General features: G+C 36.6%; 2 protein-coding genes across 5 annotated transcripts; one reads left to right on the top strand and one right to left on the bottom strand.

Moving 5' to 3' along the window:
• Positions 1 to 12193: 12193 nt before the first annotated feature.
• Positions 12194 to 18080, top strand: LOC107876082 (putative pentatricopeptide repeat-containing protein At1g17630). Of its 4 annotated transcripts, none has more exons than XM_016723082.2 (4): positions 12194 to 14647; positions 14903 to 15003; positions 15082 to 15684; positions 16722 to 18080. In XM_016723082.2, exon 1 carries the CDS (start codon positions 12284 to 12286, stop codon positions 14444 to 14446), a length of 2163 nt encoding a protein of 720 aa, XP_016578568.1. In that variant the 5' UTR covers positions 12194 to 12283; the 3' UTR covers positions 14447 to 14647; positions 14903 to 15003; positions 15082 to 15684; positions 16722 to 18080. The 4 variants fall into 4 exon arrangements, with proteins under 4 accessions (XP_016578568.1, XP_047269679.1, XP_047269680.1 ...); XM_047413723.1 differs by having other exon boundaries at positions 15454 to 15684; XM_047413724.1 differs by having other exon boundaries at positions 15454 to 15684; positions 16725 to 17077.
• Positions 15193 to 17253, bottom strand: LOC107876083 (LOB domain-containing protein 22). The gene is made up of 2 exons (XM_016723084.2): positions 16295 to 17253; positions 15193 to 15781 (listed from the first exon to the last, which is right to left on the bottom strand). Exons 1-2 carry the CDS (start codon positions 17251 to 17253, stop codon positions 15739 to 15741), a joined length of 1002 nt encoding a protein of 333 aa, XP_016578570.1. The 3' UTR covers positions 15193 to 15738.
• Positions 18081 to 18834: the final 754 nt, after the last annotated feature.

An 18834-nucleotide genomic window follows, 5' to 3' on the forward strand; every position in this document is an offset into this window, starting at 1 on the left:
CGTATGCATGTTTTCATGAAATTGATTATACTATTTATATTGTTGCATACACCCCCACATACTCAGTACATTTCAAAGTGCTGGCCCACATATTTCCATGGGCTACATTCTTACCAAAATGTAGGTATAAGCTGTAGCGCACATATCATGTTCAGCTGGGTCGCAGCTCTCGATCGGCAGGTGATTAGTCCTTTTGATTCAGGGGCTTGAGTTGTTCAGATTTAAGATGTATTGTATTTTCTGTATTCAGTCGTATTGAGTAGGAGTAGTTGGGAGTCATGACTCGGCTATCTTTGGTCAATGCTAGTAGAGGCTTCATAGACAGTCACTAGTAGTAAGTGTAGTCAGTTTCAGATTTGCATATATATGAGCAGAATTGTGATCGTGTAAATTTACTTTTATGTTGGTCAGACTAAGTTATGGGTTGTTTTCGCATTATTCCTTCTATTTTATGTATTTTATTCAGTTGCTTTGGGTTATGCCAGATGAAGGGTTAGCTTGGGGTCACTTGTGACCTTAAGCACCGTGTGACGTCTCGGGATCCGATTTCGGGGCATTACATAGGCCTTAAACTCATTTCCTTGGATATTGATACAAGATTAATGGGCTCCACTCCTTTAGGATCGATGCTTCAAGGATCACATCTATGGATCCAAGATTTTGATGTTTTAGGGGAACAAATACGTGTGTGGATGATAGCTTGGAGCGTGGGAGAAGCTACATTTGATGATGTCATCCGCGGGAGCATTGAGCCATGATGTGTTTGAAAGATAGCATGGGCTTCGAGAGAGCATGGACGCCCATGATATTATTTTGGGCTTTGGGTCATTTTTGGGCCCAATAGCGTTTAGGGTCACTTTTGGGCCCATTGTGTAATAAAGACCCATGGCCTATAAATAGCTAGTTTGCCTTCATTTTAAGGGGAGATTTTAGATGACATATTTGTAGCCTCTTTTGAGAGCCTCTTTCAAGGTGGAATCCTTGGGCAAAGTGGAATCCTTGTGTTGATGATTTGCTTAGAAATGGAGATTACTTGGGGGTTTCGGTTCCCCTGAGGTCACGTAAGAGATAGGTTTAAGTTGTGTGTGATATTAAAGGTCTAAAAGTGGAATAAGCTTTTGGATTGTTAATATTACATCTCCATTTGTCTATCTATCTATCTATCTATCTTTACTTTCTTGTAATCGTTTGTCTATATCTAGTGTAATCCATTTGTGTTCTTGTCTTGTAACCGTGTGTTGTTGTTATTGCATCTTGTTCATCAAGTGTTGTTATTGTTTTTAGTGTGTTTTACTCTTGATGTCATTTCCTTTCTTGTTCTTCTTGTGAATCCGAGAGAGGTCATCAAAGGGGGTCCTCGATTCTTCAAATCGTTGACTATTTTGGTGTATGTTTTTGTGTATTTCTTGTTGATATTTTATCATTTGGTATCAAAGCCGAGCTTGATTTCGTTCCTACAAAGTCAATCTTGGGTTTGTTATCTTGAAAATTGAAAAAAAAAAAAAAAGTGTCAAAATTAAAAATTTTTTTTAAAAAAGTACTATTCCCGTTTTTGACCCTAGGTCAAAATGTGAGTCTTTGATTTTGTTGTTTTCTTTTGTTTTTAATGTTAGATTATTGTTCTCTAACACTATAGGAGTCTAGGGTTCGAATTTGAGTTAAATCGGAGTTGATTTGAGTGTTCTACCCTTGATGTGGGCTTAAACTTGAAGAAAGAGAAGTGAGTTCGAGATCTGGATTTTTTGGTTGAGAAATTGAACAAATTGATGTTAGGAATGTGTTTAGAAGGTTGAAAATAGCCTTGGTTCAAAATTTCATCACATTCTGATCATCGGTTCAAGAGTTAGAGATTTTTGAATTCTTGAGAAGATTTAAACCTTCATCTTGAATTCTTTTCAAAAGGTGGTGTTTGATCCTCAAAATTGAAGAAAAAGTTGTGTTGAGTGCCTAATTTATAGGTACCATGGATTTGGGAGATGAGATTCAACCTATCTCAAAAAAGGCGATAATGAAAGCTCTCATGGATTGGTGACAAGAATTGAATAGTTGGAAGAAGGATGGCTCACGTTTGGAAGGAACCATGGAAAAGTTGGCATGTCTTACTACCCAAACCCCACCAAATGTACCCCAACCACCACAATTCCACCAACAAACACCTCATTACCAAAGACCATATCCGATTCCACTTCAAGAACACGTTTCCACTACAAACAAAGTTCCCAACGACATTGTTCATCCAACCCAAATCCAAATTGAGAAGACCAATTCTAACATGGAACCTTTGTCACTCGCTAACCATGATGCTAGTATTTTACCTAGCATCGCTCCTTAATTTGTGCAGGTTCATGAATAAATAATATCAAAGGAGGATGCAAGGAGAATGCCATATGAAAATGAGCTTGAAAGCCAAACGGAGTTCTTACCAAAGAATTCCAAACTTGAAAGGTGCAACGACAAGTTGGTAAAGGAGTTGGATTCAAGGACGAATCCTCTTTAAGAAAGGGAGGATAATACAAGATCAATGGGCTCCACTCCTTTGGGATCGATGCTTCAAGGATCATATCTATGGATCCAAGACTTAGTTGTTTTAGGGGAACAAATACGTGTGTGAATGATATCTTGGAGCGGGGAGAAGCTATATTTGATGATGTCATCCACGGGAACATTGAATCACGACATGTTTGGAAGATAGCATGGGCTTCGAGAGAGCATGGACGCCCATGATATTATTTTGGGCTTTGGGTCACTTTTGGTCCCAATAGCTTTTAGGGTCACTTTTGGGCCCATTGTGTAATAAAGACCCATGGCCTATAAATAGATAGTTTGCCTTCATTTTAAGGGGAGATTTTAGATAATATATTTTTAGCCTCTTTTGAGAGCCTCTTTCAAGGTGGAATCCTTGGGCAAGGTGGAATCCTTGTGTTGATATTGCTTAGAAATGGAGATTGCTTGGGGATTCTGGTTCCCTTGAGGTCACGTAAGATATAGGTTTAGGTTGTGTGTGAATTAAAGGTACAAAAGTGGAATAAGCATTTGGATTGTTAATATTACATCTTCATTTGTCTATCTATCTATTTTTACTTTCTTGTAATTGTTTGTCTATATCTAGTGTAATCCATTTGTGTTCTTGTCTTGTAACCGTGTGTTGTTGTTATTGCATCTTGTTCATCAAGTGTTGTTATTGTTTTTAGTGTGTTTTACTCTTGATGTCATTTTCTTTCTTGTTCTTCTTGTGAATTCGAGAGAGGTCATCAAAGGGGTCCTCGGTTTTTCAAATCGTTGACTATTTTGTTGTATGTTTTTGTATCTTTCTTGTCGATCTTGTATCAGTTATCCTTTCAAATCCCTTCTAGATAGGCCTTTTGTAAGTGGATCTGACACATTATTCTTTGACTACACATAGTCAGCAATGATAATTCTACTAAAGAGAAGTTCTCTAATGGTATAATGTCTTCGTCTTATGTGACGAGATTTACGATTATACAACATGCTCCCTGCCCTACCTAATGCCACTTGGCTATCACAGTATATATATACTGGTGCCACTGGTTTGGGCCAATAAGGAATATCTCCCAAGAAATTCCGGAGCCATTCTGCTTCTTCAGCGGCTTTATCCAATGCGATAAATTCAGATTCCATTGTAGAGCGAGCAATACATGTCTATTTGGATGATTTCTAAGAGACTGTACCTCCACCGATAATAAATACATATCCACTTGTGGATTTTACTTCGTTCGATCTGGTGATCTAATTTGCATCATTATATCCTTCAAGTACCGCGGGATATTTATTATAATGCAAAGTATAGTCTTGAGTGTATTTAAGATACCCCAAAACTCTTTTCATTGACATCCAGTGAGTTTTGTTGGGATTACTTGTGTACCGAATCAACTTACTAATAGCGCATACTATGTCTGGTCGTGTACAATTCATTATATACATTAAACATCCCAATACTCTTGCGTACTCCAATTGTGAGTCACTTTCACCTTCATTCTTTCGAAGTGCAAAGCTCACATCCAATGGAGTCTTGGCAAAACCGAATTTCAAATACTTGAATTTGTCAAGTACCTTTTCGATATAATGAGACTGTGATAATGCCAACCCTTGTGGAGTTCTATGGATTCTTATACCTAAGATCACATCCACAACTTCAAGGTCTTTCATATCAAACTTGCTCTCGAGCATTATTTTCGTTGCATTTATGTCAGAAATGTCTCTACCGATGATCAACATATCATCCACATATAAACACACAATGACTTGGTAATTTGGAGTGTCTTTAATATAAACACATTTATCACATTCATTTATTTTGAACCCGTTTGCCAACATGATTTGGTCAAACTTCGCATGCCATTGTTTATGTGCTTGCTTTAGTCCATACAATGACTTAATAAGTTTAAACACCTTATTCTCCTTTCCGTGGACCACAACCCTCAAGCTGTTTCATGTAAATTTCTTCCTCCAATTCTCCATTTAGGAATGCAGTTTTCACATCCATTTGATGGATTTCAAGACCATATATCGCTGCCAAGGTAATTAACATTCGAATCAATGTTATACTTGTTACTAGCGAATATGTATCAAAGTAACAAGGCCTTCTTTTTGTTTGAAGCCTTTTACTACAAGTCTTGCCTTGTATTTGTCAATAGTACCATCCGCCTTCATTTTTCTTTTGAAGATCCATTTAGAACCTAAAGGTTTATTTTCTGGAGGAAGATCAACCAATTCCCACGTATGGTTGCTTAAAATTGAATCAATCTCACTATTGACTGCCTCTTTCCAAAAGGATGAGTCCGAAGATGCTATCGCTTCCTTAAAATGTTTGAGGCTCATTTTCTAAGAGAAATGTTACAAAATTTGATCCAAACGAAGTAGATGTTCTTTGATGTGTACTATATCTTAGATTTTTTTCATTATGTACATTCTCACTTGATTCATCTTGAGGTCGTTTAGACCTCCCACTAGAATGTCCGTGCCTAGTTTTATACGGGTAAACATTTTCAAAGAATTCAGCATTTTCTGATTCAATTACCGTACTTTCATTTATATCTGGATGTTCGGATTTATGAATCAAAAACCGACATGCTTTACTACTTTTAGCATATCCTATGAACACACAGTCCATCGTCTTAGGTCCTATCTTGACCCTTTTAGGCATAGAAACTTGGACCTTTGCTAGACACCCCCACACTTTAAAATATTTCAAGTTGGATTTCCTTCCTTTCCATTTTTCATAAGAAATTGATTGTGTCTTACTATGGGGAACTCTATTGAGTATACGATTGGCTGTAAGGATAGCCTATCTCCACAAGTTTTGGGTAAATCGGAACTTATAAGTAAGACATTCATCATTTCCTTCGAAGTTCGGTTTTTTCTTTCCACAATTCCATTAGATTGAGGTAAATACGGGGCCGTAGTTTGATGGATAATTTCATTCTCTACACATATTTTGGCGAAGGGAGATTCATATTCTCCGTCCCTATCACTTCTTATCATTTTGACCCTTTTCTCTAACTGATTTTCAACTTTAGTTTTATATTGCCTAAACGCATCTGTTGCTTCATCCTTACTATTAAGCAAGTAGACATAACAATATCTAGTGCAATCGTCAATAAAAGTTATGAAATACTTTTTTTCACCCCGTGATGGTGTTGACTTCATATCACAAATGTCAGTGTGCACTAAGTCTAAGGGATTAGAATTTCTTTCAACGGACTTATAAGGGTGCTTTGCATACTTTGATTCTACACACGTTTGACACTTTAATTTATTGCACTCAAAGTTTGGCAAAACTTCTAAATTAATCAATTTTCGTAATGTTTTGTAATTAACATGGCCTAAACGTTCATGTCATAAATCATAAGACTCAAGAAAGTAAGAAGAATTTGAATTTTTATTGGTTTCAACATTCATTACATTCATCTTATAAAGGCCCTCGGTGAGATAGCCTTTTCCTACATACATTTCTCCTTTACTAATTATAATTTTTTCAGAAACGGTTACACATTTGAATCCGTTCTTGTCTAGAAGAAAAATAGAAATCAAGTTCCTACGTAACTCTGGAACATACAAGACATTGTTAAGTATTAAGACCTTTTCTGAAGTCCTTTTCAAGCACACTTTTCCTGTTCCTTCTACCTTAGTAGTAGCGGAGTTAGCCATGTATATCATTTCTTCTACTTGAGTTGGAGCGAATGACGAAAACAACTCTTTGTTGGCACAAACATGGTGGGTGGCACCAGAATCTATCCATCATTTGCGAGGATTCCCCACCAAGTTGCATTCTGAAAGCATAGCACACAGATCATCACATTCTTTATTGGACTCAATAATATTTGCTTGGTCCTTTTTCTTGCATTTCTTAGGGGCACGACAATCCATAGACTTATCGCCAATCTTGTAACAGTTGAAGCACTTTCTCTTGAATTTCTTCTTGGGTTGATTGCTTCCTTGTTCAACTTTCTTCCTTTTCTTAGAATTGTTTTGGTCATCTTCTAAAATATGTGCTCCATTAACTGTAGAATTGCCTTTTGACCTTCTCTCGGCAGCCTTATTATCCTCTTCAATACGCAGTCGAACAATAAGATCTTCGACAGTCATCTCCTTGTGTTTATGCTTCAAGTAGTTTTTGAAGTCTTTCCACATAGGCGGTAGCTTCTCAATGATCGCTTCTACTTGAAATGCATCATTCACAATCAAACCTACAAAACAGTTTATATGAGTACTAAGAACATTTTCAATTTGTTCAACTAAGGTATTTTTCAAAGATATACCTTCCACTAGGAGATCGTGGATGATTACTTGCAATTCCTGCACTTAAGAGACAACCGATTTGCTATCTATTATTTTAAAGTCCAGTAACCTTGTAACAAAGAATTTCTTAATTGCCGCATCCTATGTCTTGTATTTTCGTTCTAGTACCCCTAAAATTCCTTCAATGTCTTAGTTCCATTGTAAACATTGTAGAGGTCATCTTGAAGACTACTTAATATATAATTCCTGCAAAAGAAGTCCGAGTGTTTCCAAGCCTCTACAATTGTGAAACGCTCTTTGTCCGAGGTTCCCTCGGTACCTCAGGAGCATCCTCACTAGTGAAATTTTGAAGACATAGTGTTTTGAGGTAGAAGAACATCTTCTGCTGCCATCGCTTAAAGTCAATGCCCGCAAATTTTCTGGGCTTCTCCGCAGGTGCCATTGGTTGCGGAAAATTTGCTCGACTTGTTGAGGCAATACTAGTTGCCCCCATAGTCGTAGCCGCATCTTGCATTTGACTTTCGTTAGTCATATTTTATGTCACCACAAGACAATAAAGTTTAGTATTTTCAGAATGCTACTTATAAAGTTAAGCAACTTTAAACTCTTCTTCTTGTTTCTAGTTAACAATGAAGTTTTTATGACTTTCAATCGTCAACCGAGTGATCTTTAACTTGTGATGAAGATTTTATATCTTTGAATCACTAGTTAAGTTCAAATGGAGTAGAAAGCTTAAAGCTTTAATCTCCAAAAACAAGAAAAACAAATTCTGCAAAGTTTATTCCTTAAGATTGTTATTTTATGTAGTTTCGGTGTAACGCCCCGAAAACAGGTCCCGAGACGTCACACGGTACTTAAGGATACAAGTAGCCCCAAGCTAACCCTTTGATCCTATTACTACATATAATAACTTATTTCGAGATGAAATAAACAAAACACTGGTACTGTCATATCAAATGATAGGAAATACGAAGAAAATACTCGGTCCAAATGACCACAATACTGGAAACCTCAATCCTACTAACAATCTGATAACTAGTCTGACAAAGCCTCTACTACTCCGTGACTAGAGAGTCATTGGGACAGGCCCCCAACTAACTCAAACTGAACTGAAAGCAATAATATATCTACTAAAATACTAAAATATCTGAAGATAGGTCCTTGATCCATGAGGACTCACCACTGTGGAGATGTAGACAACGGTACTCGAAAATCACTGACGAGGCTGGGACTGAGCATCTGAACCTACATTATAAGACAATGTAGCATATACACGTATATGTGGATCAGCACTTGGGAATGTACTGAGTATATGTGGGTGTATGCATTTAAATAAACATTATCATTACTCTTTATAAAATCATGCATGCATATATGAATGACTCACATGGCTTGAATAAATCTGAAATATAATTCTCATGAATCATGAATAGTGAAACATGAAATACAAATATCGTGAGTCATTTTACTTAGCTTTAAAATCTCTACCCTCCTCTTATTCTCAATACTTGAAGGCTAAAGGAACTTTAAACAATACTTTCAAACTCCTACTTTTATCTCGTGGAGAGTAAAACTTCTTTAAAACTCAAGGACTCAAAACTTTTAGGAACTTTCAACACTTGGGAACTCTAGAACTCTTTTATACTCGGGACACTTAGAACTCGGGATTATATAACTTTAGACACTCGGGAGTTTACATGGAGTCCAACATCTTGTCCTCCTAAGGAAGAAACCTCATGTTGGGGAGAGACGTCATACTCTTGCCAGGGATTATAACTTCAACTCAGTGATCACTATCTCAGCCTCGGGCCCATAAATCTCAGTCCTACGATGGCACGTAGTTCTGGGGTATGATACCTCGGAATCATATCCAACTCAGTGCTAAATACTACTCCCATAATCAGCTCAGAGCTCTTAGAAAATCCACCACAAAACATCTCAAGGGTCTATAGTGAAGACCAAATTATAATTCTCTTAGATCTAAATCATAAGGACTGAATAATGTGGATTCCTGTCTTAACTCAAGCTCAAAAGTAATTTTTCTTTAAAATCAAAGTACTTGTTGATTGCATCATACTAAACAACATCCTCTTCGAGAAACATCAAAACTCATACTTGATTTAAAACTTATACTCATGCTCAATTAACCTCAATTTCTTAATAAAGCTTAAATCATGACATCAATCTTAGGAACATCAAATCGATACAAGGATGTCCAACTCGTAACATAATTTCCCAACTCATGTCATAAAATAGTGAAATAATCATGCAAATCAATACTTGAACAACTCGTAATCTCATAATCTCAAAATAAAGTAATTTGAGTATAAACCCACTTGCAAAAATATGACATTCTTTAATAAAATCAACAATTTGGGCATAAAAACAAAAATAGTGTTCTTGTTCAAACCCCACATACCTTGAATTAGAAGCTTTGGATGAATTCTCGCTTTTGGGCCTCTATTCGTACTCTTGAATGAGGGTTCTTGAAGCCTTTGACTTGAGAACCTTGAATCTTGACTAAATTTAGAAATTCTATGGTGAATCCTTGAGATTTTTAGAAGAGGATCTAGATGCTTAGGGTTTTTGGTTGAGGAAAATTGTGAGAAAATCTCATATGATGCTTGTAATGGCCTTAAATTCTGATGTTTTCACGGTTTAAGAGGCTTGGAAAAAGTCCAAAGTGCCCTTTTTGACTTCTGTACGAAGCTGAAAAATTGAACTGGGAACTCGATTTTATGGGACACTGCGACGAGCCACTATCGTGGTAGCTCACTGGAAATTGAAAAATGGGAATCTAGGAGTCACCGCGATGCGCATCCATCGCATTGTCCCACTGGTTGGACCTGGAACTTCAGTGCGACGCGTCACAATCGCTCTAGGCCACTGGAAATTGACTATTGGGAAATTGGAGTCCTCCGCAATGTGCCACTATCGCGGAGTTCCACTGGAATTTGACAATTGTCAAATAGACCCTCTCTGTGACGCGCCAAGCACTAAAATGACGTTTTACGACCAGGACTTAAATTACCCATAACTTCTTGCCCGGGTATCAGATTTGGGCGAATCTTATATCGATGGAAAGCTTATCAAATTTTCCATGTGATAAAAGGTCGAAATTAGGGAAATTTTATATGGTTAACATGATACTCACTTAGGAAGTCACTTCTCAATCTTTTAGGACCAGAATTACGCCTCACTTGACACGCCCTAAGGCTCATTCTACGAGAGAATTTTGCGGGGTCTTACATTCGGGTACAAGAATCTGTATAAATGCAACACCAACTTCAACAATAGTTCATGTATAAACAAGAACACCTTTGAAGTTATTTCACACCTTCAACACAAGATTACTAATAATCTATCAAAGAAGTGTGTTAGATTTCAGAAAATAGATGAAACAGAATTTAAGGCCAAGTTCCCCGACTTCACGGAGTGTCCTTAAGGAATAATTTCTCTTACTGTACCCAAGGTTATGAAATCTTTCTCCCAGGATAAAATCGCCTACAATCCGAACAATAGCGGTACCTCAAATTATCGGATTCTACAAACTCACTCAATAGCTTAATGATCACATAGAGTTTTTGTTAAGTATAGAAGTATTTTTGCTGCCAAAATTGATTACTATACCTGAGAAACATAACAGGTATTTATAGCCTTAAGTATATCCTTTCAGAAAGGATGTATTGGTTCAGCAGAAAGGCACCTTTCTGTAATAGTCATGTATCTGCGCCCAGACTGCGCTGGAACTGCGCCAGGACTGCGGCCGCAGATGACATTTTGTACATTCCACTAAGCACCTGCGTTGGAACTGTGTCCGTAATTTTCTATCTGTGTTTGAACTGCGACCGCATGTCAAAACAGTGTGCCTCTTCTCGAAGGGTCGCATCCCTTCGTAATATGCGTTGCGTATGCGTTGGAATTGCGCCTGAAATGCGCCCACATTTGGAGAAAATTAATACTATTCAGATTTTGGAATTTTGGATTAAATTATCACTTGCAAGTTCCAAATAAATTTTGTCTAAAAAATTAGATCTCATTGATTTTACAAATCCTAATCCAGATCCGAAGCCGAGCCCAACGAGCAACGATGACGACACAAGGCATCACCTAGTTCTTGTCTCACTATCCATGTGGAGTTAGTGTTTCTCATTATAAACACTTTCAAGTTCTCTTCTCCCACCAATGTGGGAGAAATGAGTGAACTTTCTAATTTGGGAGTACACTTTCCAAATTAGTGTCTCCCTTTTCTCCACCATTTTTTCTCCATTTTCTATTCACATACACCTTGAACCCAACAGTGAGTGTGGAAGGTAACCAATCCCAACAGTCGTGTGTTTATTGGTTTTATGTAAATATCCGGTGCAAAGTAAGTTTTTTATTATGTGTGTCACCATCAGTAATGTATATGAAATCTTGTTATACAAGGGGATTTCTAAATTCACGTCTTAGATTATCTTTCTTCTTTCTTTCTTTTCAATGAAAACTTGTTTCTTGAATTTAATCCAATTTGCAGTAACATATATTTGTAGTTCCATTGTGAGTTTTGTCAGGGTATGATGAGTTAAACATCAAACTTCCAAGCAAGTTGCCATTACTTTTTTTTTTTTAACCAAAGCAGGCTAGAAAGAACGCAACAACAGAAGCAAACTCAATATACTCCCACGAAGTGAGGTCTGGGAAGGGTAATAAAGTCCATACCACCATTTCGGAGGTGAGATAGCGAGGCTGTTTTCAATAGACACCTGACACAACATAAAACAATCTAGAAAAGAACTAGGAAAAGAGAAATTATCATACCCAAGAATACCATAGACAAGATTCACCAAGTAAAGCTTCTAACACGGATAACAAAGTTCTACAATCTACTAACAAAGAATGCACACCATTAAAATTAAATTGTAGGAAAATTACCGCCTCTTGTTCTTTAGTGTGTACTTTATGTTATACTAAATATACGTGAAGTTTTGACCAAAATAAGTTATTTTTTAAATCAATTGAGTAAAGTAATATGCTTTTTGAAAACTTAACAAAACTAGTAAACGTTGTTAGTATATTAGGTTTTAAAAAAGTTAACGGACCAAAATGAACGGTAGATGACGTTAAATAGGAATCGTTACTAAATGTTACAAGGGTAACAAGACTTTGCAACTTTGCCACAAAGGTAACGAGACTTTGCAACTTTCCACAAGGTTAATGAGACTTTGCCAAATCCAACTCTGAAGAGTCTGATGTAGATTTAACGTTTTAAGCCAAAATGATTCTTACTTAATACCGTTTTGATCCGGTAATTTTTTTTAAAATACGTTAGTGCCAAAAACATTTGATACTAGTTTTGTAAAATTTTCAAAAGAACATGTTACTTGGCTGAATTGATTTTAAAAATGATTTATTTTGGTTAAAAATTCAAATATACATATATTATACATGTACAATACATATCTATACGCAAATATATACGCCCGAAGCTATATATAGAAGAAGATTATTGTTCATGTAAAGAAACATTTTTTCCGACAAGGATATGCTTCAAAGTTGTTGGTCGGGTTGTTCAAGGCGTGTCATTTCGCTGCCTCCATTTTCAAACTTCACACATTATTTTCACTGTAACTCATCACCCAATCATTCATACAAAACCCAAAATCAGCTTGTTGATTTCTTGGACTACTTACTTCAACATAGCGGCGTTAATCTTCAACAACTGAAGCAAATTCATGCAAAGATCGTCATCTGTTGTTCATCAAATTCTTCTTTTATAGCTGCAAGACTCATATCAATTTATGCGAAATTTGGGCTTGTTAATGAAGCTCAGAAAGTATTTGAAAACTGCCCAACTGGGTGTTCCTCGAATTTGTTGTTGTGGAATTCGATCTTGAGGGCTAATGTATCAAATGGGAAATGTGAAGAAGTTTTAAAGCTTTATAGGAGAATGCGGGAATGTGGTAATTTGGCTGATGGGTTTGGTTTACCGTTGATTATTAGGGCATGTGGTATGTTCAGTGACTGGAAAATTTGCAGCATGGTGCATTGTCATGTTATGCAAATGGGCTTTAGAGATCATCTTTATGTTGGTAATGAATTGATGATTATGTATGCAAAGATTGGGCATATGGATATCGCACGTAAAGTGTTTGATGGAATGTCTGTGAGAACGCAAATATCGTGGAACATTGTACTTTCAGGTTTTGCGCAGAACTTTGACTGTGATGCTGCTTACAAGACGTTTGTGCTGATGGAAACTCAGGGGTTTGAACCGAATTCTGTGACTTGGACATCGTTGTTATCTAGTTTTGCTAGGTGTAGACGTCATGAGGATGCATGGAAGATTTTTGTTTTGATGAGAAAGAAACAAGTTGAAGCTACTGCTGAGGCAATTGCTGTAGTAATATCAGTTTGTGTTGGTGACAATGCGATTGATAAGTGTAAGACAGTACACGGATATGTTATCAAGGGGGGATTTGAGAATAATTCTATTGTGATAAACTCATTAATGTGTACGTATGGGAAAGGTGGTGGTGTTAGACAGGCTGAATGTCTGTTTTCCGGATTGCAATTTAAGACTATAGTGAGCTGGAATTCCTTAATATCTTGTTATGCAGAATCAGGTTTATGTAACGAGGCATATTCTTTATTTTTGCAGTTGCAAGAGTTAGATGATCCAAAGATGAAACCTAACGTCATAAGTTGGAGTGCTGTTATAGGGGCATTTGCTGTCGCTGAGAGGCATGAGGAGTCTTTAGAAATCTTTCGAAGTATGCAAGTTAATAGAATACTGGCCAATGATGTTACAATTTCAAGTGTTTTATCAGTTTGTTCTGAGCTTTCAAACTTCCATCTTGGTATGGAAATCCATGGTTATTCAATAAGGTTTCTAATGGATAAAAACACTTTGGTAGGAAATGGGTTGGTTAATGTGTATATGAAGTGTGGTAGTCTGCAGAAAGGAAACACAGTATTCGAAAGAACAGGAGAAAAAGATTTAATATCATGGAACACAATGATTTCTGGATATGGAATGCATGGACTTGGTACTACTGCCCTAGAAACATTTGAACAGATGGTTAGCACTGGAACTAAGCCAGATGAAGTTACTTTCATTGCAGTTCTTTCTGCATGTAGTCATGCAGGCCTTGTTGATGAGGGGTATAAAGTTTTCAATCAGATGAAGGAAGTGTTTGGAATTGAACTACAAATGGAGCATTATGCTTGTATGGTAGATCTTCTTGGCCGTGCTGGGCTATTGCAGCAGGCTAGTGAAATGGTGCAAACTATGCCAATGAGTCCCAATGCCTGTGTCTGGGGAGCACTACTCAACTCTTGTAAAATGCATAAAAACACGGAAGTCGCAGAAGAAACCGCTGCTCAGCTTTTCAACCTTGAGTCTGGGATTACGGGGAGCTACATGTTGCTCTGTAATTTGTATGCTGTAAATGGAAGGTGGAAGGATTCAGCAAATGTGAGGATATCAGCGAAGACACAGGGTTTGAAAAAAGCTCCCGGACAAAGTTGGATTGAGGTGAAAAAGAAGGTTTACATGTTCTTAGCAGGACAACCTATGGACTCAGAGATGGAAGATGTTCATGTAATGCTTAACATTCTACGCCTTCATATGTCTAGGGAAGGATGCACACCTCAAAAGAGCTTTGCTTTGCAATGTGTAGAAGAACAAGAACAATTTCTGTATTAGACATCATGAAGAATTATGTCTATGCCTGATGCTGAAAAACTATGACCTGATCTCAAAACCCGCCCGAAGCCATTTTCTGATAACCAAAGACCTGCCCAAAGCCATTTGTCAAACTTATTTGAACGGCTGACCTCCCTTCTGTCTATGTATTTCACAGGTCAGCCATATACGAGTTTGCTGTGCGGTCACTTCATTACTCAGGTATTTACGATCGCATTTTCCAGGAAAAAGGTGTCGCAACTTGATATGTTTTTACTTGCTATAATTTTGTATTTACTATTTTTTGAAGTCTCAATGCATGTTTTAAGAGTACTAATTGTTCGCTAATCTGCTGAATCGGGGTTGAAGTCTGATGAGCCATCATGATGGATAGGATTCAGTTGTATTTTCGTACAAAAAGAAAGGAATAGTTGGATTGAACCGATAAATTTATGATTCACTGTTTGATTTATCCAGGCTTGAGTTGCCATGTGGGAAGGAGCTATGAGCTTGTAGAAACTGGGAAATTATAAAAGGAGCAATGGGAAAAGTTGGGTAGGGAGTCATTCATGGTTGCTGTAAGTATGCTGATTCCTTAGTTTCTTATACAAATTGGTGATTGGATACCGTTAGAACTAAATCTCGTTTATTTTAAGCTGCACATGAAGGAAATGATGTTTTTAATGAGCTGGAAATGGTGAAAATAATGAAGTTTGGCCGTCTTTGTACCTCAGTTTTGTCACAGACAAGGAAGAATGTGAAATATGTATCAAGGGAAGTTGCTTTAGAGTAGTGAAAACAAAGTACAACTAGCATTTGACCCATGAAACATCTAGTAACTCTGCAAACCTAAACTCATGATGCCTTTCTTTTCCCAGTTAAACTATTTGTATCAAGAAATGAGAATAGTGAATGTACACCATCACTATAATTTGGCACATGAAATCACGAGTAAACAAGTAAATCTAATTTTCTTACTGCCTATTTATTACTCACATATCTAAAATTATCAGTTTTTGTTTTTCCAGTAAAACCATCTGGATTCGAACTGCATGAGCTTTATGATGAGTGAAGACCTCAGCAGACGAATGGAAGCTAGTTTTGCATACTGATTGATTGGTTGACACTTAAAAGAAAGGAAGAACAAAATATACACTGCTCGTTGGGAGTTCGGGCAAAATTGTGAAGTCGGTTGACTTAGAAATTTCCTCTTGCGGATCTCTCTACTACAAAAATTCAGCGCAGTAACATTTGTGAAGGTAAACAGATTAGCAGCGCCTTTAGATCTTGATCTTCCAGCATTTTGTATGGATTCATCCTCTTCCTTCGATGGGAGTCTGTTCCCTTGTTGAATAGCTTTATCATTATGAAATGAACAAGTGTCACAACTATAGTCCAAAATATAGAAAGAATCAACGAAAAAGAAGAGCAACTCTTACTATGCTATAACCTGTTTTCCTTTTGGTTTTTTATCTTTTCTTCTTAATGGCCATACTAGGGTTCGTCGGGGAATAATTAGAGTGGTTTTGAGTTTAAAATAGTTTTTTTTTTTAAATAACTATAAAAACAAGATCTAGGTTCTATAATTGTGAATACCATTTCTATATGTATTGTAGACTATATTACAATGTGCAACACTACTCTGGCAATGCCATGAAGAGATCCATTCAGAAAGAAATCTTTGTTGAAGGCGTGAAACCCTAATCTGTTCTTTTTCCTTAAAACAGAGTAAGTTCTGTTAACAGACAAATGAAAATCAGAGATTTATATGTTATTTAAATTCATCATTCGATCTTTGAGATCCTTTAAATGCTTAAACTCAAAACATCTAAATAATCAAAGAATAGAGAACAAAGTGCAGTCACTGACCTGTGTTGATCAAATGTTTGGTCCTGTTCAAAACTTCCGAAACCTGAAATCCCCTCAAGAATAGGCTCCTTGATATTGTCACATTGGTCATTAACAGATAGTTGCTTCATCATAGAATTGGGAGCCGATGTAGACGTGGATTCTTGTTCATGCAAACTCCAAGGGAAGTTTATATCTGCTAAATCTAATTGACCATCTTGAATTTCATCATATTGCTGATCATCTTCCGTTTGCTGATCACGAGGATGATTGTAATAACTATAATGAGGATGGTATTGATCTATTGGCTGTTGTTCATACGGAGATGCATTATTGTAATTCACCAAAGGGTCTGCCTGATTCACAACACCATCACAATTATTATCATTGAATGATTCCTGATCAGCTGCATGATGATCTGTTAATATCTGTTGTTGTTCTGATACAGCAGCAGCAGCAACAGCCTGTGCCCTGCAATAAGCGAGTTGATGAAGAACGATATCCAGCTCTGCTTTGCAATAATCAATGTGGTGTTGCAGGTCTCTGATAATACGATAACAACCACCAACAGGATCATTAGCGCGAACGTCAGATTGGAAGATGATGGTCCTCATTGCCTCGTCCTTCAACGGCTGATCAAGGTGGCGAATGATCTTGGTAATGCTGCTGACACCAAACAATTTATGAGCGTTCAGAAACTGGCGTTGGCGATCGTGAGGAAAATAAGGTGCAAGAGCACAATCAGGGGCACACTTTCTACGTTGGTATTTGCAGGCAGCACAGGCTTGGCCAGCACCACTAACACGAAGAAGAACGTTCTTGTGATTGTTATCGTTGTTGTTATGAACACGTTTAGTATACTTGTGATGATTGAGATTATTATGATCACTAATGAAAGTATGAGGAGTTTGATGATGATGATGATGAATAGCAATATTATTATTATTGGATGTGCTAAAGGAGGTCATTTGATTCTGCATATTGTAATTATAATTATAAGTTTTTTACTAAGTTTGTTTTGACAGGGAGATTTGTGCTGCGTCTCCGGCGGGGATGGAGAAAAAGGATTAGATTAGAGATTGCTTTTCTTTTTGAGTTTTCTCCCTTCTTTTCTCTTTAGCCAATGTAACCAACTTACACCAAATGAGAGGCTCATAAACTTTTGATATAATTAAATTATAACGTGTATTTTTGTAGTTTAATCTCTATTTCTCTCTCTACACACATACACATAATTAAAAATTGATATGTAATATTAATGGATAAAATGAAAAAAAGAAATGGTCAAATTATATTAGGGGTTCTCAATGCATATCATGAAGTGTGTATAGAAGGGAAGGCTTTATTGTGATTTGTGGATGTGATTACTTCTCATTACTTTAAGATCTTCCTACTTATATCATAACACAATAGGATCACAATGTAATCTTTAAAAGTCTTGTTTAGGGAGAAATTATTCTCCCAATAAGTTTTTAGATGAATTCGCCAAATCATATCAATAATGTGTTCTTTAGTATATTTGTCTTATCGTTTTCAAACTGTTAGCTTCTCCATGGCAGCTTCTCAATTTCCAACCCACCAAAATGAAGGGAGTAATAACTTGAACAACAATATAATTATGGAACCAAAGACCATGCACATTTTGTCCTTTAAAAAAAAAAAAAAAAAAATTAAGTATGCATATACTGCGTTATTTCTAATAAACAATACTCCATATTCACAAATAGAATTCTTAATACCGTGAGTATATGTGCAACACGACCAATTGTTAAGCTTGATTGAAGGTTCCATGACTATTCTATTCTCATTTATTTTTGCCATACTATAATATAATACCTTAGTGTTTCTAATTGTTGGAGCTCTCTTTTGGCAAACCTTCATTGCTACTTGGTTATTCTTTGCTATTTTTTCCTGTTTGTCCCCTCTTCTTTTGGTTTGTTTCTTATTAATTTTTACTGTTTCGTTAATTGCTTATAGTTATGAACGGATAGGAATAAGAAATATGATAAGAAAAGGAAAAACAAGATGAACACATAGATTTACATGGAAACCATTAACGGGAAAAACCACGGGCAGAGGAGGAGGAATTCACTATAATGGAGAGAAATACAATGAGGAGATGATAGTCTCAATGACGTATATAAACACGTCCAAAAACAACTCACTAAACGCACTTATATAATACGTGCCTACAAATAAATTCTAAGCTCAACCGCTACCACCACAGGCCCCACAAAAAATCAAAAACATGAATCGCAACCGAGCTTTTCAGGATTGGATCAATAAAATTCAGGTCACAAACACTTATATCTAAAAGATAGATTATGACTTATCATGAGAATGTAAATTCCTCACGTGGCATGCATGTGCATAGTGATAAAATGATGATGTGATGACAACACTATCATTTTCCTGTGCGAAAATTGTGTATTTTTTGGACAACTAACACATGGTTTACTCATAGTGAATTAACTATTACAAAAAAAAAAAAAAAAAAAAAAAATTGGCTTTAGTATTCACTTGTAAAACTTCTGTATGAACAGAAGATACGTACATTTTGT

Source organism: Capsicum annuum, chromosome 6 (genome assembly GCF_002878395.1).
Source record: "Capsicum annuum cultivar UCD-10X-F1 chromosome 6, UCD10Xv1.1, whole genome shotgun sequence".
Lineage (NCBI taxonomy): Eukaryota > Viridiplantae > Streptophyta > Magnoliopsida > Solanales > Solanaceae > Capsicum > Capsicum annuum.

Excerpts from the sequence above, each read along its gene's own strand:
- LOC107876083 (XM_016723084.2), bottom strand. The coding sequence starts at position 17,253 with ATGCAGAATCAAATGACCTCCTTTAGCACATCCAATAATAATAATATT. Across the intron at positions 15,782-16,294 it reads CAAACATTTGATCAACACAG|CTATTCAACAAGGGAACAGA; the intron begins GTCAGTGACTGC and ends ATAATGATAAAG.
- LOC107876082 (XM_016723082.2), top strand. The coding sequence starts at position 12,284 with ATGCTTCAAAGTTGTTGGTCGGGTTGTTCAAGGCGTGTCATTTCGCTG.